The 18,709-nt window shown below is 50.6% G+C and overlaps 8 protein-coding genes across 8 annotated transcripts, besides 1 other annotated feature; 4 read left to right on the top strand and 4 right to left on the bottom strand.

The window, feature by feature from the left end:
* Positions 1-1,653: 1,653 nt before the first annotated feature.
* CCOS01_04409 (uncharacterized protein) lies at positions 1,654-3,672 on the top strand (the record flags this gene model as incomplete). Its single annotated transcript, XM_060452590.1, has 7 exons — positions 1,654-1,714; positions 1,883-1,973; positions 2,076-2,418; positions 2,492-2,979; positions 3,039-3,103; positions 3,165-3,591; positions 3,639-3,672. The coding sequence occupies 7 exons, from the start codon at positions 1,654-1,656 to the stop codon at positions 3,670-3,672; spliced, it is 1,509 nt and encodes a 502-aa protein (XP_060316548.1).
* A 330-nt stretch (positions 3,673-4,002) lies between these two features.
* Positions 4,003-5,198, bottom strand: CCOS01_04408 (alpha/beta hydrolase fold-3 domain-containing protein; the record flags this gene model as incomplete). Its single annotated transcript, XM_060452589.1, has 2 exons — positions 4,003-5,035; positions 5,116-5,198. 2 exons carry the CDS (start codon positions 5,196-5,198, stop codon positions 4,003-4,005), a joined length of 1,116 nt encoding a protein of 371 aa, XP_060316547.1.
* A 1,201-nt stretch (positions 5,199-6,399) lies between these two features.
* Positions 6,400-6,663, top strand: CCOS01_04407 (uncharacterized protein; the record flags this gene model as incomplete). The annotated part of the gene is made up of 1 exon (XM_060452588.1): positions 6,400-6,663. The coding sequence occupies one exon, from the start codon at positions 6,400-6,402 to the stop codon at positions 6,661-6,663; it is 264 nt and encodes an 87-aa protein (XP_060316546.1).
* Positions 6,664-7,100: 437 nt separating this feature from the next.
* On the bottom strand, positions 7,101-8,091 carry CCOS01_04406 (GDSL-like Lipase/Acylhydrolase; the record flags this gene model as incomplete). Its single annotated transcript, XM_060452587.1, has 3 exons — positions 7,101-7,557; positions 7,626-7,707; positions 7,770-8,091. 3 exons carry the CDS (start codon positions 8,089-8,091, stop codon positions 7,101-7,103), a joined length of 861 nt encoding a protein of 286 aa, XP_060316545.1.
* Positions 8,092-9,361: 1,270 nt separating this feature from the next.
* On the bottom strand, positions 9,362-9,502 carry CCOS01_04405 (uncharacterized protein; the record flags this gene model as incomplete). Its single annotated transcript, XM_060452586.1, has 1 exon — positions 9,362-9,502. One exon carries the CDS (start codon positions 9,500-9,502, stop codon positions 9,362-9,364), a length of 141 nt encoding a protein of 46 aa, XP_060316544.1.
* Positions 9,503-10,652: 1,150 nt separating this feature from the next.
* Positions 10,653-12,799, top strand: CCOS01_04404 (uncharacterized protein; the record flags this gene model as incomplete). Its single annotated transcript, XM_060452585.1, has 3 exons — positions 10,653-11,269; positions 11,332-11,577; positions 11,641-12,799. 3 exons carry the CDS (start codon positions 10,653-10,655, stop codon positions 12,797-12,799), a joined length of 2,022 nt encoding a protein of 673 aa, XP_060316543.1.
* Positions 12,800-13,819: 1,020 nt separating this feature from the next.
* On the top strand, positions 13,820-15,237 carry CCOS01_04403 (cation diffusion facilitator 1; the record flags this gene model as incomplete). The annotated part of the gene is made up of 3 exons (XM_060452584.1): positions 13,820-14,840; positions 14,907-15,121; positions 15,211-15,237. 3 exons carry the CDS (start codon positions 13,820-13,822, stop codon positions 15,235-15,237), a joined length of 1,263 nt encoding a protein of 420 aa, XP_060316542.1.
* Positions 15,238-15,387: 150 nt separating this feature from the next.
* On the bottom strand, positions 15,388-17,820 carry CCOS01_04402 (uncharacterized protein; the record flags this gene model as incomplete). Its single annotated transcript, XM_060452583.1, has 4 exons — positions 15,388-15,405; positions 16,033-16,857; positions 16,928-17,728; positions 17,803-17,820. The coding sequence occupies 4 exons, from the start codon at positions 17,818-17,820 to the stop codon at positions 15,388-15,390; spliced, it is 1,662 nt and encodes a 553-aa protein (XP_060316541.1).
* A 700-nt stretch (positions 17,821-18,520) lies between these two features.
* Positions 18,521-18,607: a sequence feature (Short protein (CCOS01_04401, KAK1532418.1) was converted to a misc_feature.).
* The last annotated feature ends 102 nt before the right edge of the window (positions 18,608-18,709 follow it).

Below are 18,709 nucleotides of genomic sequence, written 5' to 3'. Positions count from 1 at the left end.
AACACAACTAATTTGCAGCTCCTGAGTCCACATTCATGTCGCCCTGAAGACGGGCACATCTGGGGGAGCTTTGCGTCTTTCTGATCCACATCCAAAGAGTCCTGGAACAGTGGCTCAGCCCACGGGCCCTGGTGCCGTTCAACGGACCGTACCGTCTTCCGAAGCCCCGCTCAAACACTGACTTCCTCTCACTCTGTAAGATCGTGAATATGTGTACGATGCCTCGAAGCTGAGCTACTCCAGGAGTTACGGTGTCTGGGATGTAGTTTCTTTCGTGACTTGCACTACTTGGCTATTCTTTCCAAAGTGAACACAACCAGAGTCTTGACAGAGCTCCTGATCGACCATTGAGACGCGAGATGCCAGAAACAACGTCGGAGGATTGTGAACATCGTGAGAGATACATCCCGAGTCCCATCTGTCATGACTGGGAAGGAGTTCGATCGTCCGCTCCAAGTTTCGACGAGAGGACGCCGAAGATACTAGACGAACCTTGGTGAAGCCTCAGTTTTCAGAAAAAGCATATGTCTTCATGCCAGACTTGCCAGTTCAATAGCCGTCGTATCCATCATCCGTCCGACGGTCAAACTATCTGACTCTACCATTCTGATTCATGTACCTAATCGTCAATAAGGTTGTGGCGGAAAATCCACAAGCAGATATTATGCCCGTCTTGGCCATCTTGTTTACCTCAAAGTCCAGGTTCGACAGGGTCTAGACGAGATCTGACGCCTCAAGCTCATGCGGAGGCTAAACCCCCGCCTGATCGCGTAAGTCATCACATAAGAATGCCGTGATGGAGGGAGCAAGTTTGGGTAAGGCTGCATCGTCTTTTTAAAGTTCGACGTCAACGCCGAGCTTGAAGCGGTTTGAGATGTTGCCAAGAGAACACCTTTCCGTACAGAGGAGGTGAGTGCTCTCATTCGAGACAGCATCTGATGCTCTGCACAGATGTCGCAGTAGCTGACGCAGATCTATGTCCGAGCACTATTTGGATTTTCTCTTCACAGCAAGATAGTGTGCGTCTCGAATTCTCATGGAAGTAAATGAGTGGTCGGTGTGTTCGGCCCAATCTCACCAGCGTTGGAGACGCCGCTCGCTAGAAAGGTTGATTTGTACCGAACTTCGTGTTGATGTTGCGATCAACTCGAACTGCGGTCAACGGCGACAATCGAGGCCGATACAGATACATTCCTGGCTCAGATGATCTTGGCAAGAGGGGTCTTAAGGGGGATTTGGGGAATACATGGATACAAGTAATGGCGAACTCAAGCCCAACGCCACATGCAACGCTTGGAGTACTTCAATGTTTCATGGACCAAGAGCTGGTGTGCGATTTGCTCTCGTAAAACTGACTCACTTCCCACTGGCTCATCCTGGATGATCACAAGCCCCTACCAAGCTGGAGCTTTGCCCGGTCTCGCTACCCAATGGCATAAGCCTCTCCCATTCCAACTTTGATTTAAGCTCCTGGTAGAATTGATACTGTTCCCGCCATCGGCTCATCCCCCGAGTCCTCCAACCTTGCTCTGTGGTCTGGAACAATGTTTGGATCGACCCGTTACAGCACTGTCACCGAGGACCGCCCGAGGGTCGTCTGATATGTACATCCCCAAGTGGACAACCCCGACAACGGTCTCCCCGTTCGCCGCGATGAAGGTGTCCTCCAGAAAACGGAAAAGCAGCGACTTTTGCCTCAGCCCGAGGAGGATATGTTGATAACCCGCCACCGTTCGCCGCAAGAAGAACTTTAAACAGAGAGATTTACCCGCGACGGCTGGGGGCGAGGCGCGCCTCCGGCTTTTGCATCCCGCACTGGACAAGTGAGAGCCTCTGTCGGCCCAGTTTGTTTCGATATTTAGAACGAACACACCCGCGAAAGCTCACCAACCTCTTTCTCACCACGTCATGGCTCGAGTCATATACGCTGAAGTATTCCGAAGAGTCTGCATCGGAGTGAACGGCCTAAGCATGTGTACGTTACATCGCATTCACGCTAGCATTACACGCCTTACTGAGACCTATCCAATCTCACCCCGACTTCCCCATCCCTAAATCATCAAAAGCTGAACTAGTAACGATCAATGTCTGACCATCTCTTCGCAGCGGCATTTCCGCCGAACAACCAATAAAGGATCCCGGCAATTCGGTTATGGGCCTTGGTCTCTCCTGGGCAGAATTCTCACCATATCCTCCGACTACCAGCTTCCAACTCGACTTGCTCGCGTTCGGGGCCGTACATCTTCTCATCCAAATGCGGCCACGATGACTTCTATTGAGAGCAACGGTCCTCTGATAGCGGGCATCACATGGTTTCTCTGCTTCTTCTGTGGCGCCTTCCTGGCGTTACGAGTGTACGCGAAGCTAAGCAGGGGACAGAAGCTGTGGTGGGATGACTACATCTTTCTTTTCTCGTGGGTACGTATATGAATTCTTAACGAGGTATCTGTTTGTCTGACTATCTGACAACTAAACTGACGGTGGCTTGCAGACTTGTCTCTTTGTTGAATCGATCATCACCCAAATGGGCGTCAACTTGGGTTTCGGCCGTCACTATTACGACATCATTCCCCAGGCCAATCTCCTAACGATCGCCATGTATACTTCAGTAGGCGCATCAATATCGTGCTTTGCTTCGACTGGTAGCAAAGTTGGGTTTGGTGTAACCCTCCTTCGGCTCACGACGGGCTGGTTCAGGATATTTGTGTGGTTCGCCGTCGTGACATTGACGGTGGTCATGCTTCCCAGTGCGACCTTGACATGGCTGAAGTGCACCCCGGTGCAAAAGAACTTCAACAGACAGATGCCAGGGACCTGCTGGGATGAGTCTGTGACGCTCAACTACGGCATCTTTAACGCGGCTTGGTGCGCGTTCATGGACTTTGTGTTGGCGATAATCCCCTGGAAGCTCATCTGGGGGATGCGGTTGAGAAAACACGAGAAGCTAGGCGTTTGCTTTGCGATGAGCCTAGGCTGGTTGTATGTTTTTGTTCTCAAGCCGTCGTACTATCTTACCTCATGCTGACTTATCACCACAGGGCAGGCGTATGCGCCATTATCAAGGGCATATATCTTGTTCAACTAGAACAAGGTGACTTTTTCTGTGAGTTGACTAGTTGCTCTTGCATTTGGCTTTTGTCATCTTTCTAATATTTGCACCCAAGTCAACGGAAAGGACGTAACTATCTGGACCGCTGTGGAAACGGCCACAGCAATAATTGGATCATCGATTCCGGTCTTACGAGTCTTTATCAAAGAAAAGGCATCTACCCTTGGCTACGACAACAAAGTCAACCACGATGATAGCAACGAAAATTCAAACAACATGGAGCTCAACACGTATCGGAGCGTGATTACCTCTACAACGCGGAAGGGTACTCTATCGACGACGGAAGAGACCGATTTGGATGGCGCACGGAATCTCCCACGGAGCGGAAGCTGTCTTTTGGTGGACATACCAGACTTCAAGCTTGAGGGAATTGTGCGAGCTCGGAGCGTGGATGAAGAAAGTCAAGGCGGGTCAGACGATGATCAGAAGTTTAGTAATCATGATCGGGTCGACCACAATGTCCATAGCCAGGAACAAATCAGGTATGTTGGCCCTATATGGCGTGTATACTTTTGCTAACCCTTTCCAGGGACGAGCGGGAGTTTTATGGAAGAGCGCTCTGATCAAGTCGTTCTACTGAGAATGGGAGCCAGAAGCATTGCGCGTAAGAAGACAATTACGCGAAGGGGGGAATTACTGACTCTTGTGTACTAATGTTTTTTGAATGAGAGCAAAGACCTCTGATGTCGAAGGCTTGATGATACCTGGAGTATTTCCACTCCGCTATAAAGTAATGACAGTAATGAGAATCATGAAGTAATCTTACGAGTTGATACCATCGTTCTCTAAATTGACCATGCTGTTTTTTTAAGGATTTAGCCACAAAGAGTTTAGATGTGCCAAAGAATAAATTGTATGATACTTTATGCAACGGCATTCTAAGATTCCTATGGTCACCGGTATATGGCGTCATATGCCGTTGACGATTTTTCCGGAACGGTCATGAAAGGATCTGCAACAACCGCCTTCTTGATCTCATCCTCCGAGACCTCCTGCTTGAGAAGCCATCCGAGGCCTCTGAAGATGTCAAGGTTTGCCTTGAACGCGGATTTGACACCAGGGAATATGAAATGTCCATGCGGAGCGCCGGGATACACATCTAACCGGGTTTCAACCCCGTGTGCTCTGAGAGCTTTCTCGTAAACCAGCCCGTCATCCCGGAGGAAGTCCAGACCTCCAACCTGCACAACTGTTCGTGGCATTCCGACATGGGGATTCTTCGAGTTGAAAGGCGAATAATCCACTGATTTGATGTCTGCCTTGTAATTGGCAGCAAGATAACCCCAGGCTGCTTTACTGAAGATCGGAGCCTCGGCGTTCTGCTCTCTTGCGAGGAAGATGTCTTTGTACTTTGGAGGCACTATGTCGTCCTCGAGGAAGAGCGGAGCCAGGAGCCAGACACCGGTGAGAGGAGCTCCGAGCTTCGTCGCGCCATCAACCATCTTCTGTGCCATGACGGCCGCAAGGTTTGCGCCAGCAGATGGGCCTCCGATAACGAAGCCTGCGCTCAAGTCGCCACCTAGGGTGTGCGCATTCTCAGAAACCCACTTGAGCCCATCTTCAACATCATTGGGGGCCGCGGGGAAAGGGTGTGTGGGTGCCAGACGATAGGAAAGGTTGATGACAGTGGCATTGAAGAGCTTTCTGGCGATTCTGGCCCAGGGGCTCATTTGGTGACAGTCACCCATTGTGAAGGCGCCTCCATAGATGAGAACGATGACTGGGGACTTTGCGCCTGTTGACGTGGAGGGCTTGTGGACGCGGGCTTCTTGTTGGCGGCCCCCATCGCGCATTGGGATTTGGATAGTGTACTCGAATTCCGTGTCTGGGGCTGGGGGAGCTGACTCTGGCAAGGGATGCCCACCTGCCAGGTACTGGAGTATGGTTAGTGGCCGAGTCAGTTCATGCCAACGAGCCTTGACTAACCTCTGCGATCTCTGGACTTCAACGAGGGTCAGTCCACTTTGTTCCAGACTTTTGAAATTTCGCTTGCGGTTGATACTCACTCGATGACGCTCAAGGCAGCGAGCTTCTCTTTTGTGTCAAACTCCATCTTGTCCACAGACGTCTTGTTCTCAAGAGAGCCCATTGATACAGTCTATTGCCTGAGCAAAAGTGCAAGTGTTGGAAATGTGTGGGATAGCGGTGCGCACGAGGGAAAAAAATTTGGATTAAGAAAATCTTCCAACAGCGAGCGGCCACTGTCAATTTAAAGCAAAGCCGCATTCGTTATCTGATGTGACGGAATCTGGTTCCAACAGAGCTAAAAGATTACATGTTTGTCTAGTCCCAACGGCAGCGCTACTATCGGACTTGGTCTCCGCACCCCGATTGTCCGAGGGACCACAATGTGTTCGCTTCGATGGTCATTATTGATCTGCTCATGGGTAAAAAGCAAATCCAGCAAATGAAACGAATCCCCCCGCGGAAAGCCCCTCTTCTAGTGCAACGAGGCATCCCACGTCAGCACAATAACCATGCGAATTTTCGGTGTTTGGCCAACGAAAAGTCCCTTTTGGCAAACCCAGCCCGACGGTCTGGCTGCAAATGATGTTACATTGAAGATGCGCGTGCGAGGCCCAGTTCGGAGAAAGCAAGTCTTGGCGATGTTTGTGTCCCACAAATACCATTCATACCGAGCAAACGCTCCTCTTCGAGACCATACCTCCAAACATTTGACCAAGTCGAGCCTCTTATCTGTGATACTCTCGGATGGGAAATCTCAAGCACAGTCTTTTCTACCTTAGAATAACTTACTGCATGTGTTCAATTAAGTATCTAGTGCGGACATTTCCTCAGCTGAGGAGAACCTTGGCCCGATTGAAAATTTCCTTGATCAGGATACCTTGTCTGCGGTGAAGCCCTCCTTTGTCGTGTTCTTTGACCCGAGAACACAGAAATTGTCTTAAAAAGACTTTTTAGAAAAGGTTTGAAGGAGACAACTCGGAAAGACTGATTCAGCCTAGGTGCTCTAGGTCACTGTCCTGTTTCAGAAGAGGCAGTTGACAATGGCTTAGTCCAAGGTGTCAGACTGATCTAAGGAACAAGACTTCTTCGCACCCAAGAGTGCTGGTGAAAGACGACAGGCAACATCAACTTGCCGACTGAAAACGATAAAAGTGCCACTATGGACTGGCTCTTGAAGCTTCCTGCAACTCATTCTCAACTCAACATTCTAACGCAACACTCTCAACTTCAACTCAACGCTCCACAAGGATTCTTCATCTGACATTAGCAGCTTCAAGCATCGATCGAACTAACAGACTCACAACTCAGTTTACATCGCAGCCATGTGCAACTACATCCTCAACGTCACCAAGTGCCGCCAGTGCGGCCGCACTATCAGCTCGTCCCAGTCCGACTTCGTCTACTGCCCGTCATACAGAAACGGCATTAGATGCCAGACCATTCAGCGCGACTGCCGCACTCAACTGGTCTGCTGCTCTAGTTGCCAGAGGGCCTACCACCTTGAACCTACTGTCAATGGCTCTAATATATTCCCTGATAAGGAGTATGGTTCCGACTCTGAGGATGGCTTTGCTCCATCTCAGTAGTGGAAATAGGTTGCGACGGTAAGTAGACTGATCTACGGTTTTCGAGAACTCTTTTCATAAGTTGTTGGCAAGCGGGTGCGATTTTACGTTCCAAGTTTAGTATCAGTCTTCTGCGCAGCTAGAATTAAACTTCTCTTCGCGAACTCAATCAGCAGATGTGAACTTGTAGGTCCAGATTCACCGTCTATGTTTCCAATCATGCAGCCAGTGATACGTGTATAGTGATTGTACAGGGGATTTACTGCATTATTTATGTAACTGGGCCCTTAGTCCACTTCGAAACTTCACAGATCCCAAATTTTCTATCAATCGAGTTGTTCGTCTTTTGGCTGATCAACTTTCATAAGTGGTAAATGTGATCTTTTGTAGTTTGACACCACTCTGCCATCAAAAACCAGATGTGAACATAAACCTTCTCTCATGGTTTCTATGGAATATTAAATGGGCAGCGTCGCATTAACCTGGAGGCAAGTTCCCAGTCTACCCCCCTCCAGCCTCGATGTCGCATTAACAACATACTCCTGCAGCGGCGACGTGCCGCACTTGAGGCCCAACACGAAAGCCCCAGCAAACGAATCCGCCAGCTTCGGCGACATGTGCACGGCATCCATGGGATAACCCTCGACAGCCGCCTGCTGGCCCTGCACCTGAAGGGCCTGGGCGCTGTAGTTGCCGTGCGGAACGTAGTAGATACCGGCTGCGGGTCCGCCGAGGGATTCGACGACGTACCACGAGTACCACGCGTAGATGGTCGGCGTCCAAGAGAATGTGCCGGTCGAGTAAGGGTTTATGGGGGTTGAGGTTGAGATCACCACGCGGGCGCCGAGGGAGAGGAAAGTTGAGGAGGCATTGCGAAGGTAGGTAGTGTATGTCTGCACTACTTCCGTTTGGTTGCTAAAGACACATAGTTAGATCGTCATCATTAGGGAGAAACATGACGTTCTCAATATCTATGGACGTACTTGAAAAGCACAGGACAGACATTTTCTCCAATGCCGGGACAGTCGACTCGGTTCTTGACTGTGTCGTTGATCGGGTTGCCAGCTAGAAGTCTGTCAGAGTTTTCATACTTGGAGAGTTAGGATCGATGCAGTTCAGATACGTACGTCCATCGTTGTGACCAAACTCAATCACAACCCAGTCCCCAGCCTTGACTTCGTCAATGATCCGCTGGAACCGGCCCTCCCTCGTAAAAGTGCGCGCGCTTCTCCCAGCATACGCAGAGTTATTGACTCGGATCTTTGACGAGTCGAGAGAATAATGCAGGTACTCTCCCCATCCCTGGGTCCCGTTGTGTCCACCGCCCGGTGCCATCGTGCTGTCGCCAGCAAGCCAGAGTACCTGTCGGTCGTCGATATCGGAACGCTCCGTGGGTGCTGCGAGCGCTGAACCAGCTCCCAGAAGGAGGGAAACTGCAGAAAACTTCATGGTCGACTTATTCTCGTCCAGACGGAGAGGGCTATGTTGGTAGAGACAGGCGCGAGGTCTTTCGAGCTGTCTCACCAAGCAAGGTCACGAAGGCATAGCTTCATTTTATTATTCCTCTTCCCATGGCGAGGGTGTCATTGACAGCGGATCTCGGCATCTAGAGCTATCCAGCGTGCCAGGGATGCCATCCTGTCTCCCCGCACCAGACTGAACTGACAAGCCCAAAAGCTGGGCATTTCCCCGCGTAAACCAGGGGTCATTTCGAGGCAAAGGACACAACGGCGGGACCGCTAAGCTAGATGAATACTGAAAACCCGTTGCTCAATTTGCGCACGAGTGGGAAAGCGATTGAATAGCGTCTGTTGAAGCGCTCCTTATTCGTGGGAAGAAGGTGGGTGGTTTTTGATTCGGGCCAACAGGGGCCGAGTCTACCATTGAGTAGGCTTTCGGTTGACCGTTTGCCGAGTGAACCCGGGCAGATGGATCTTGACTCCGTGAGGAGATGATCGGGGTAAGGGTCCGTCTGATCCGGGGTCAATTAGTTCCGCTGCACCCGGAGCTGCTTAGATTGTTTGTGCTTCATTTGATAAGAGGCGCTTCATACTCATTCATCTAAATGTTTCGTGAGCTCATCTCACTCAGATCTCACACTGAGTGAGATGAGCTCAGAGCGACCACTACTGGTGTAGGATGCAGAGTCTGAACGTGCGATTAACTACCTTGCGAAATACATCGTGATAAATCACTGCCAAACATAAGAACCCAGAGTACATGTATTATAGCCTCCGAGGCAATCCAGAAACTACAAGCTGATGACAAAGTATTGAACTGCTTAGAGTATCGCGGGGTCGGATCCGGTCCTGTTGCTTTGACCTCAATTGAAGCGCCCTCGGATCCATTTGACAGCTTCAGTGTGACGCGGCCCGATCTTGAAAGATGAGCTGCTTGACAGATTGCGACATGCGGAAAGCGGATAGCTATCTAGTTCAGTGCCGTCCGATTGCGAGTCCGACTATCGATTCCAAATGGTTGATTATCGTCTCTTAAGATGGACTGGAGCATATCGCGATCTCCAGTTCTTACTGCCACAGGCTTTTTCATGAGGCAATATTACCCTATTAGTATTTTGACATCATGCTACCTTCCGAGTGAATATCTTTATCAACGACGACATCAAACCCGAATCTTTGGGTCTAGACGCACAAAGTGAAGTCGTACGGGACTGGCCGTCATAGGAAAGACTGAGGATCTTGAAATGGCATTGGTACGATTACCTGTTTGGGCATTGAGCTCGTGCTTTGACTCGGGTGCCCCTCGGACGTGTTCCCGGTGTGGGGGGCAAACATTGACTTTTGCCATGACAGGATTGAAACCCGGCGCATTCGGTTGCGGGGGTCTCTGAGGGTCTCATTTATGCCGGGGGAAGATGCCGGCCGGGGGACCGAACACGATGCGAACATTTATTTTGAAGTGGGTAATAAACACGAACATGAGATTGAGCCCATGAGCGCACCGAGCCGGACTCGAGTGTGTGACTGAAAATGGTGTAGAATGAGATCATCTAGCATGTTCGGATAGACGAGAAGGCATCGTCCGTTGAGCTTTGTGCTAGAGATGTGGAATAGCTTCTAATCCTCGCACTGCAGAAGAAGCTTAGCTAAAGTGAGTTTACTCAGCCACAATAGGTTAGTTTCCCCAGCCAAGGCCAGTAGTTTTCCACAGTCTAAGGGAGCTGGATGTGATGAGGCATCCAATCATTTCAGATAACGGACGAAACTTGTGTGAGAAGGCATTGAATGACACGTACCCTGCTTGATACATGCAAGTAATGGGAAGCTGATGTGGGCTGAGCTGAGCCTGCATATGCTCTGCTATGCCTCGGGAATACCACTAGCGCACATGCCATACATGACAATGGGAAGAGAGCCGTGGCAGGAGGCAATGCAGTATTCGTAAAATCAGATGCTTGGAAAGAGTCAAGTCAGATCTGGGAATCTGCACTGATGCAAGGTGCTGCAGATTGCCGAATAAGAAAGGAGGGTCGCCCAGACAAAGCCGACAGGGGCAGGGCAGAGACACTGGAGACACTGACACTTGACACGGCGACTCCCGCGGTCTGTTCACTGTTTCTATTCACAGAATCGACGTATGAAAGAGGACGTTGTTAAGATCTTTAAGTGGTGAATATTCCCCGCCCCTCCCCTACCTCTGCACGAATTCTGAAGAAAAACGAACCAGTGACATACTGTTAAGTCTCGTGACGTCACGTACCCGTGATCCACACAATTCAACCGGAGCACAGGTGACCGAACACGATCGCGGGGACCTTCCAGAAACGCAACATCTTTTTGACCTCAGCTGGAAGCCGCGACCACTTGGCTCCTGCCTCCGTACGGAAATAATCCACATCGTCGACTTGGATTGTCGACCAAGTATCTTCAACAATTCTTCCGTTGCTGCTTCAACTCACCACATTATCGACATCTTCAGGAGCACACAAGAGTCGGAGGAAGCTCCAGCGATAGACAGCCCTGGGCATATCGCCATTGTGAATTCCCGTCATGGCGACCCAACAGCCCTCAGGCCTCACTGCCGAGCAGATCAAGGCTCTGTTCAATATCCTCACCCATTTCGAGACCTACCACGAGATCGAAGACTTCAAGAAGCCAGAGACCATTTCCGACTATGGCTACCCTTTTGCGCAGAGCTCCAAGCCCGGCGAGGCCGTCACCTATGCCCCAGAGTCCTCGGCACCCCTCCTACAGTCTCTCTTCACCAGATTTATCCTGAAGCTACCGGGCGTCTCCTCCTTTGTTCCCGAGTTTTGGAACGTCCGAGTTCAGGGAATCCTTAAGAACTTTGCCGAGGCCGAGCTGTCCGAGAGCTACGAGAAGGGCGCGCTGGGTACTAGAAAGACCCTGGCGACCGCCTCATCCACTGTTATCGAGACAGTCGCGCGTGGCATGATTGGTGGCGGACCCTATAGCGACCCCTCGACGCGGCTTGAGCAGTACGATCTGAACAGAGCGGAAGACCTGGCGCAGGCCTGGGATGATGCTATGCATGACCTCGTTTACGGGGACCTCTGCGACAGCTTACTTGACCACCTTGCCGAGACGGACGACTTCGAATCACACTCTCCAATGACCCAGGCGGCGAACGAGTACATCATTTTCCAGTGAGTATTGCTCTGTGCGAAGGCGACTTGGAGAAGTTAGAGTGACTAACACGGACTTACAGCTTGGCTGGACTTGCCCACCAAGTGCTGGTTGTCTCACCTGAGGGCCAGTACCTCGTCAAGCTTATGGAGCAAGTTCACAAGATGGTGCCATACAACATGGTACGGCAGACACTCAAGGTCGGCAATGCTGCGACAATGATCGCTGGCATGATGAAAATCTTTCTGGCCAAACTCAGTGTCGGTTCGGTTTCGAACTGGTTTGGCATAACAAAGGATGCTGCAGATGGCATGAATCTTATGCAGAGGTTCGAATTCCTTGAGCTGAGGCCCTCCTACCTAGATAAACATTAAGACTAACAAAGCTGCAGGATCATCTCTGTCATCCTCGGCTGGGACTGCGCAGATTTCAAGAAGACGATCGACAGAATCGCCAAAGACAAGAACAGGCCAAGTAAAGGCGCTCTAGATGCCATCAAGGCTCACACTCAATCCCCTCCGACCGAACGCGAAGTGATCCGAGCCATGAGCGCGCAACAAGACAAGTCCATCATCGCCGTCATCCTCGAGACCGCAAACCCCATCCTACTTTCCGACCTCAGCGAGGACGAGCACACAATGTGCTTAGAATACTACGCAGCACTACTGGCTATGCGCGATCGGGAGGAAATCATCAGCATTCTTTGCAGGCAGAGCCCGGACTACCTCACCCAGGCAGTCCGCGAGGCAGTAGCCGGGATGGATCCCATTATCCGCGCCGTACACAACAAGGTCGACCTCTCAGACCATGTCAGGGACTACCACATGTTCCTCGACCAGCTGATCGCCTGCAGCAAACCAAAGAAGGGGAAGAACAAGGATGATACGGAGACTATGCCCACGGTGGAGGACTACGTCAAGCTGTGCAAGGACAATAAGCATCTCTTGTACAAGTGGCTGCACGCTGTGGGCGGCAAATGCCCAGAAGTCATGGATCAGTTCAGGGAGTGGGCAAAGAACTCCCTGGTTGCGTTCCATAAGACTAAGAATGGCGGGGCGAGCATCGAGGAGCAGCTGGGTGACATGTTCAACCAGGTTCCCGATAACAGCAGAGCGGCCCTCCTTCCCATCATCGACGCTCACGCTGCATACCTACGGGACCTAGAACAACTGTCCTTGACGCGCATGCAGACCATCATCGAGGGCAACTCGACGAGTATGGCTGGCCCGGGTGTCTACTTGGTACGGTGGCAGAACTTGATGGATGATACCCTCATTACGCCTGTGAGGCCCGTCGGTCCGGTGCGGTTGGGCAAAGACGTCAAGGGGCTGGCGCCGACACAAGGCAAGCGGGGTTCTGCTTCAAGTGATGCTGGCGAGATCATTGCGGCCGTCCGCGACATGAACCTGTCTTCTTTACCCGAAGCGCCAGATGTGCAGGCGGTTATCCAGGCGCTGGGGCCTAGGTTCAAGCAGATGCTCACCATAGCATCCAGAGCCAATGGTCCTCCGACGAACGGCACGGCCAACGGACATGCTTCACCTGTTTGAAGTTGGACGGACTGTCGACCAGTAGTATGACATGTTTCCTAGGATTTCTTTTTCGGGCTTTGGGGGTGGATTAGCATGGTATCACATAGTGACTACTACAAACGACTTGCATGAGAACATGGATCGATGGCTTCTAGGGATTGGCCTGGCGTTTGGAAGGAATGAGGATTGGTTTTGGCCTTGGACAAAGGCTGCATCGAAAGACAGGCGGGATACCTGCTGTAGAGCCGAGCATAGACATTGATCACAGATGTCGTGAAGTAAACCGTGTATCGCGATGCTCCGTGAGATTTGCCGGACTGGAAAGTATGTTCAACAGATAAAGAGTTTTGCCATATGCGGTCGAAGCTTATCCCAGTCCTCAATGAAGGTGTGAACAAGTGTCCGCATCTCGCCATTAGTCGAACTTCAATTTATCCATAGGTCTGGGACTGCGTCATTATGCCGGTCTCTGGGATAGCCTCTCTTCCCACCCATGTTTCTCTTCGCACTTGCCGTGCACCCACACACAGTTGACAACGTACAGGCAGATCCTCTTGGCAAGAACGTTGCGGCAATCAACGGCAAGCAAATGTCAGCAAACAAGCATCCCGTCATCCCCAAGGCGCAGCGGCAAAAGTTTGCCGCCAGGCCATACCAAGTCAGGTAGCTCGTCGAGATCATCTTGCGTAGCTAACCGATTTGCCCCAAGCTCATCCCTGTCTAGCGCCGGCAAGGCGGCGCACGAGGGGATGTTTAGACGAATAATGCGCCGTCAGCTCGCTTCAAATATCCCTCACTCATTTCGCTTTCGTCAAAAGTTGCCCTAGTATCGGTTGCCTCCCTGGTCGGGCCCGACTGGACTTTCCCTCCCTTTGAAGCTTACCCGCCTCAACTTTCCCTGCCTTATTATCCCACATCCTCGTCTTAATTCTTTTTGATATTCCAGGACAACTCTCATAGTTCAGAACACTCAACGCAGCATCGGACGCTCGCGGAGATAGTTCATACCTCCAGTTCATCAAGATAATCCATCTCATAATGTCTACAACCACTACCACAACCCACCGTGCCCCGAGCACAGGCATCGACCTCGCCAACCTCTCCCCCAACAACGACCCAGAATCCCGCTCCTTCTCCTCCTCCGAGATCAACGACCCCTACAACCTTGGCACACACATCAAATCCGACGCCGACATAGTCCAACTAAAATCTGCATACAACACAGACAAGCCTCGAAACAATAGCAACACCACGCGAAGACGCTTCATCCACCATAGCTTCACCCGCGGCGGCGCCAAAGACGCAAAGCTGCAAGACTTTTATCGCGCCCAAAACGACAAGATCCGCTCCTATCTCAAGAGCGTAGACGACCACGAGCGGGAGGCAAAGGAGACGCAGGGCGACAATAACCTCAAGTATCAGATCGCGGTGAAGGGCAGCTTGGCGGCCAATGTCGTTCTCTCGGCGCTGCAGCTTTATGCTGCGATAACGTCTGGCTCGCTGTCGTTGTTCACCACGATGGCTGATTCTGTCTTTGATCCGCTGTCTGGTGTTCTGCTACTGCTCTCTCATCGGGCGGTGAAGAAGGTTGATACGCAAAAGTACCCTTCTGGCAAATCACGCATCTCTACCGCGGGGAATATCGTCTTCTCTTTCATCATGTTCTCCGTCTCGCTGGTGCTGATTGTCATGTCGGCGCGGGACTTGGCTGCTGGATCTGAGGAGGAGACGAACGAGTTCCACTTCACTTCCGTCATCGCCGTCGCAATTGCATTTGGCACGAAGTTTTGTCTGTGGCTGTACTGCTGGTCCATCAAGGACATTTACTCCCAGGTCGAGATTCTGTGGCGCGACCACCGCAACGATCTCTTCATCAACGGATTCGGTATCTTTACCTTCTCGGCTGGCAGCAAGATTAAGTGGTGGATTGATCCCATGGGCGCCATTCTGTTGTCGTTTTTGATTGCAGGGTTGTGGTTGAGGACTGCGTATGAGGAGTTTCAGTTGTTGATTGGAGTATCTGCTGAACCTGAGTTCTTGCAACTCATCACTTATATCGGTAAGCTGGCCTCAACTCTTAGTGAACAAAATTTGAGGATGAGAACCTAACAGGGTCATACGTTAGCCATGACTCATTCGCCTGAAGTCAAGCAGATTGACACCGTGCGCGCGTATCACAGCGGACCGCGATACATCGTTGAGATTGATGTTGTCATGGACCGCCATGAGAGACTTGAGATTGCACACGATGTAGCAGAGGCTCTTCAGATCAAGATTGAGAAGTTGCCTGGAGTAGAGAGGGCATTTGTTCATGTTGACTATGAGACGGATCATAAGCCTGTAAGTCTCCCGTCGTCTACCTACATAGAAGTTGATGGAAATGGCTGTGACGCTTTGCCGCTATTTTCAACTGACTCTAGGAATGACAGGAACATGACTTGAAAAAGGACCTCTGAAAGCTCTGAGTTCAAGTTTGATGCGTTGGGACATTGTGGTAGGCTTGGATCAAAGATTATGTTTAGATAAGGTGTCGGCGAAAACGTGCGGCATGAAATGCGTTTTACCAGGCTAGCATTATTACGCTTTTGCGAGATTCTCCAAACAATTTAGCGTGACATGGGCCTCTGGTCAAATTAGCACGAGAACTAAGTGGCTCCCTTAATAAAAGGTGTATGGAAAAATGTTGAGCTATATAATAATCACTTCAATGCCTTGGCTAACGTGTGACTGGGCTTTCAACAACGTCCTCTACGTCATGCCTAGATCAAAAAGTCTCTCCAGACCTGCGCCCATTTTGCAAAGTAAGACAACTGATCTAGGCTTGCTAAGCCTGGTCTGTGAATCCCACCCTCCGAAACTTGCCTCCGTCGTCGGAAAGCGAAATCTTCGGCACCTCTGGAAAGGTCTGACGAAAAGATGGCAAGGAAGGTGCCCAATATGAATCGTCTATCTGAGTTTTTCGGACTTTATCAGCAAACACTGATAGTTCTAGAACCAGATCGTCGCAGCTAATCCTTGCTTTTCTTTCACAAATGAGTACTTTCTCTTTTAGGAGGCACAGAAAGTCCGAGATGAAGTTTGGCCCAACGTCGATCGAAGACTCTCTCGAGAGCTCATCAAGGCACTTAAGCAATGTATGTCAGTATGTCTTGATTCGCATACGCTCACGCAATAAACTAGGGCCATTGTCCTTCGTGAAAACGTTTTGGGGAGGGAGAGGGGAGGGAGGTAAAAGATGAACAACGTCTTACTTTAACCACGGATCTCTTCAGCGATGTCTTGACCCCACCGCCCTTGTATCTTTTTGCAGTAAAGAAATTGTCCGAGTAAAATCCAACATCTTTCTTCAAAGCAGTGTCCCAGTCTCTTTCTTTGGCCCGGTCATCCGCAAACTTTGTGGTAGCAGATGGTCCACGAACTACCCAAGTCAAAAATTCGGAGAAGACGCAGCCAAGCGCCCAAACATCCGCCTTCCTAGAGTATGAGCCTCCCAGCTGTGAAAGTTCGGGGGCTTCATAGGTCGGAGCGAGGCGCCGGCCTTCGGGGCTGGGTTTGTAAGTCCGCGACCGTGACGTGAGCTTATGAAATTCAGTGAGACCAAAGTCGGCGATCTTCAGAGTGCCAATGCCCGATCTTCTTTGGCGATAATCAAAGAGTAATATGTTCTCGGGTTTTATGTCACCATGGATTCCGAACACGTCACTATCGGTTTCCTCATCCTTCGATATCCTCTTTGCCCGAATCAGTGCCTTGACACGAACATCGTGAATACTTTGCAGAGCAGCCGCCAGCGCGTGGCATTGTTCAGCCATCCAGCGAAGGAGGATTTGAGGTTGGCAAAAGCTCTGCTGTATCTCCCTCGGAGATTCGGTCCAGAACTGTCTTAAATTGCCGCCTTCAGCCCACGGGGACAAGAACGAGTACTCGGTGCCGATCTTGAAGGTCGCGCAAAGTTTTAGGATGTGTTCTCCGGGTTCCATCTTGGTCAAAGCCTTGAGCTCTTGCTCAAACTCCTGTTCCGCCTGCTCAGGATCTTCTTGAAGCAGGGTTTTGAGCGCAAAGGCTTTGTGCTCACGCTGCATTGAATAAATCTTAGCTTTAGGACGGATTACGAGAAGTGTTTCGCCTGTAAAGCAGGATACGTACGAACGGATGATGACTATCGTGAATCTCAACCCTGCGGACTCTGGAGAAGCCTGATGTCTTTTCGATTCCAATGGACGTCCAAGGCATGATAACTTCCGAAGCCAGGTGGAAGGTCGTCACCTCATTGTATTCGTCCAGGCTTATCAAAGGAGTGAGTATCATCCACTGGTTGAGATAAAACTCTCGAGACACCGCGATTCCAGCTTTTTCGAAACAAGGAAGGTGCCCGTCGGCAAAGTCGGATCTCGCACTGATGAGGTGATCCCGAGAAGCAGGATCAGCCCATTCGAAAGGAAGATCTTTGTCACGCAAGCCGTCCGTAACCAGCGCTGGCAGAATTTCGAGTCGGCGAATCAAAACCAAAATTACGAATATTCGTTGACTAGTATCGCCTCCCTTGCAATGCTGCGCCTGAACTCCGCAAACATAATTTGTAAGCCTTGCTGCTTCTATGTCGGAAAATTGCTTTCGCAGCTCGGAATTGACGCGACTGCGCTGACTGAACGTTCGCAATTTGTCGAAGGAAAGCCAAGGACCTGAGGAGCCGTTCTTAGTCGATTGCATGCCTCGATGTATCTCATCAATCATGCATGTCGCTGGTCCAATTTGGACCTCATCATCTTCGGGCGGAGACTGGTTTGGTAGATCCATGCCGTAGTGGTGATTGTCAATTCTGCTCGACGTGACTGAGATATCCGATGGCCTGCTTACAACTCTAGGCGGGGGATCGCCATTGCCGTAGAGCTCTGGTACTCGTCTTGTCTTCTCTCCGAATAATTCAGAGAATTCGATAAGAAATTCCTTTAACATTTATGTCAGTTCGAGCACCAGCGACCGGGAAAAAATGTATCTGGGATTGAGGCGAATGCACTTACTCCAATGTTAGACGTCATCCTGACAGTTCAAAGTCACTCAATCACTCAGAGCGCAGGAAGAATTCCGCGGCGAGAGTTTTGTGAAGTACCTCCCGATAAAAGGTCACGATTGGCTCCCCAAAAATAAATGATTCTTCGCGAAATGATGGCTGATAGAGTAAGAGGGATTGGGAGGTCTGCCAGGCTGCGTGTGAGTCAAGTAATACTGCGCATATGGAGGGCCGCATGAGTGAATACGTTACTGTTGGCATGACTCCAATTAAGTCAATTAAATGGCCAGGAATTGTGTACTTGAGATGGGCTGCCTCTTCATGCTTGTGATACACGAGCAAGGCTTTACAGGAGTGTCTCGTACTACCTCGCCTGCGCCCTGGTAGCATGGCGCACATGGAGCGGGCTTGGGTTGCCTTGGGTTGCCTTGGGCTGCCTTGGGCTGCCTAAAGCTGCCGTTCAGCGCCTCGATTCGCCTTGTTGCTCGCTCCGAAGACTTATCTGGTTCGCTTTCTGACAAATGACAGGCAACAGCCATGATCAGACTGCATAAATACTGCACGCCAGCAAGCCCCCCGCCCGGCCGGAGCCCATTCTTCCAACTTACGCCTGATTCCTCGACACCGCATCTTTCTCGAACCCGGTGAAGAAACTTTCAGAACATGGATGCTTCAGGAAGATACCCACTGGTCTCTACAGAGAGATTGCCGGCGCCAGTCTGCCATTCATGGCCAGGCCGCCGCTTCACGGCAAAGATTCCAGGACGCTTTGTGAATGCTGCAAAGCTGGAGCAATTCCTCGATCAGAAATTTGACGAATACTACACTGTAGAGGTATGCCACATTCTGCCCCCAAAGTTTCCACCAAACAATAAGGCAAAGTAATAACATGCAAATGATAGATGCGTAACAACTCC

This window comes from Colletotrichum costaricense (genome assembly GCF_030867565.1).
Source record: "Colletotrichum costaricense strain IMI 309622 chromosome Unknown Scaffold_4.1, whole genome shotgun sequence".
Classification (NCBI taxonomy): domain Eukaryota; kingdom Fungi; phylum Ascomycota; class Sordariomycetes; order Glomerellales; family Glomerellaceae; genus Colletotrichum; species Colletotrichum costaricense.
The sequence above is the reverse complement of the archived record's forward strand: the minus strand, read 5'-3'. Positions and strand labels throughout refer to the sequence as shown.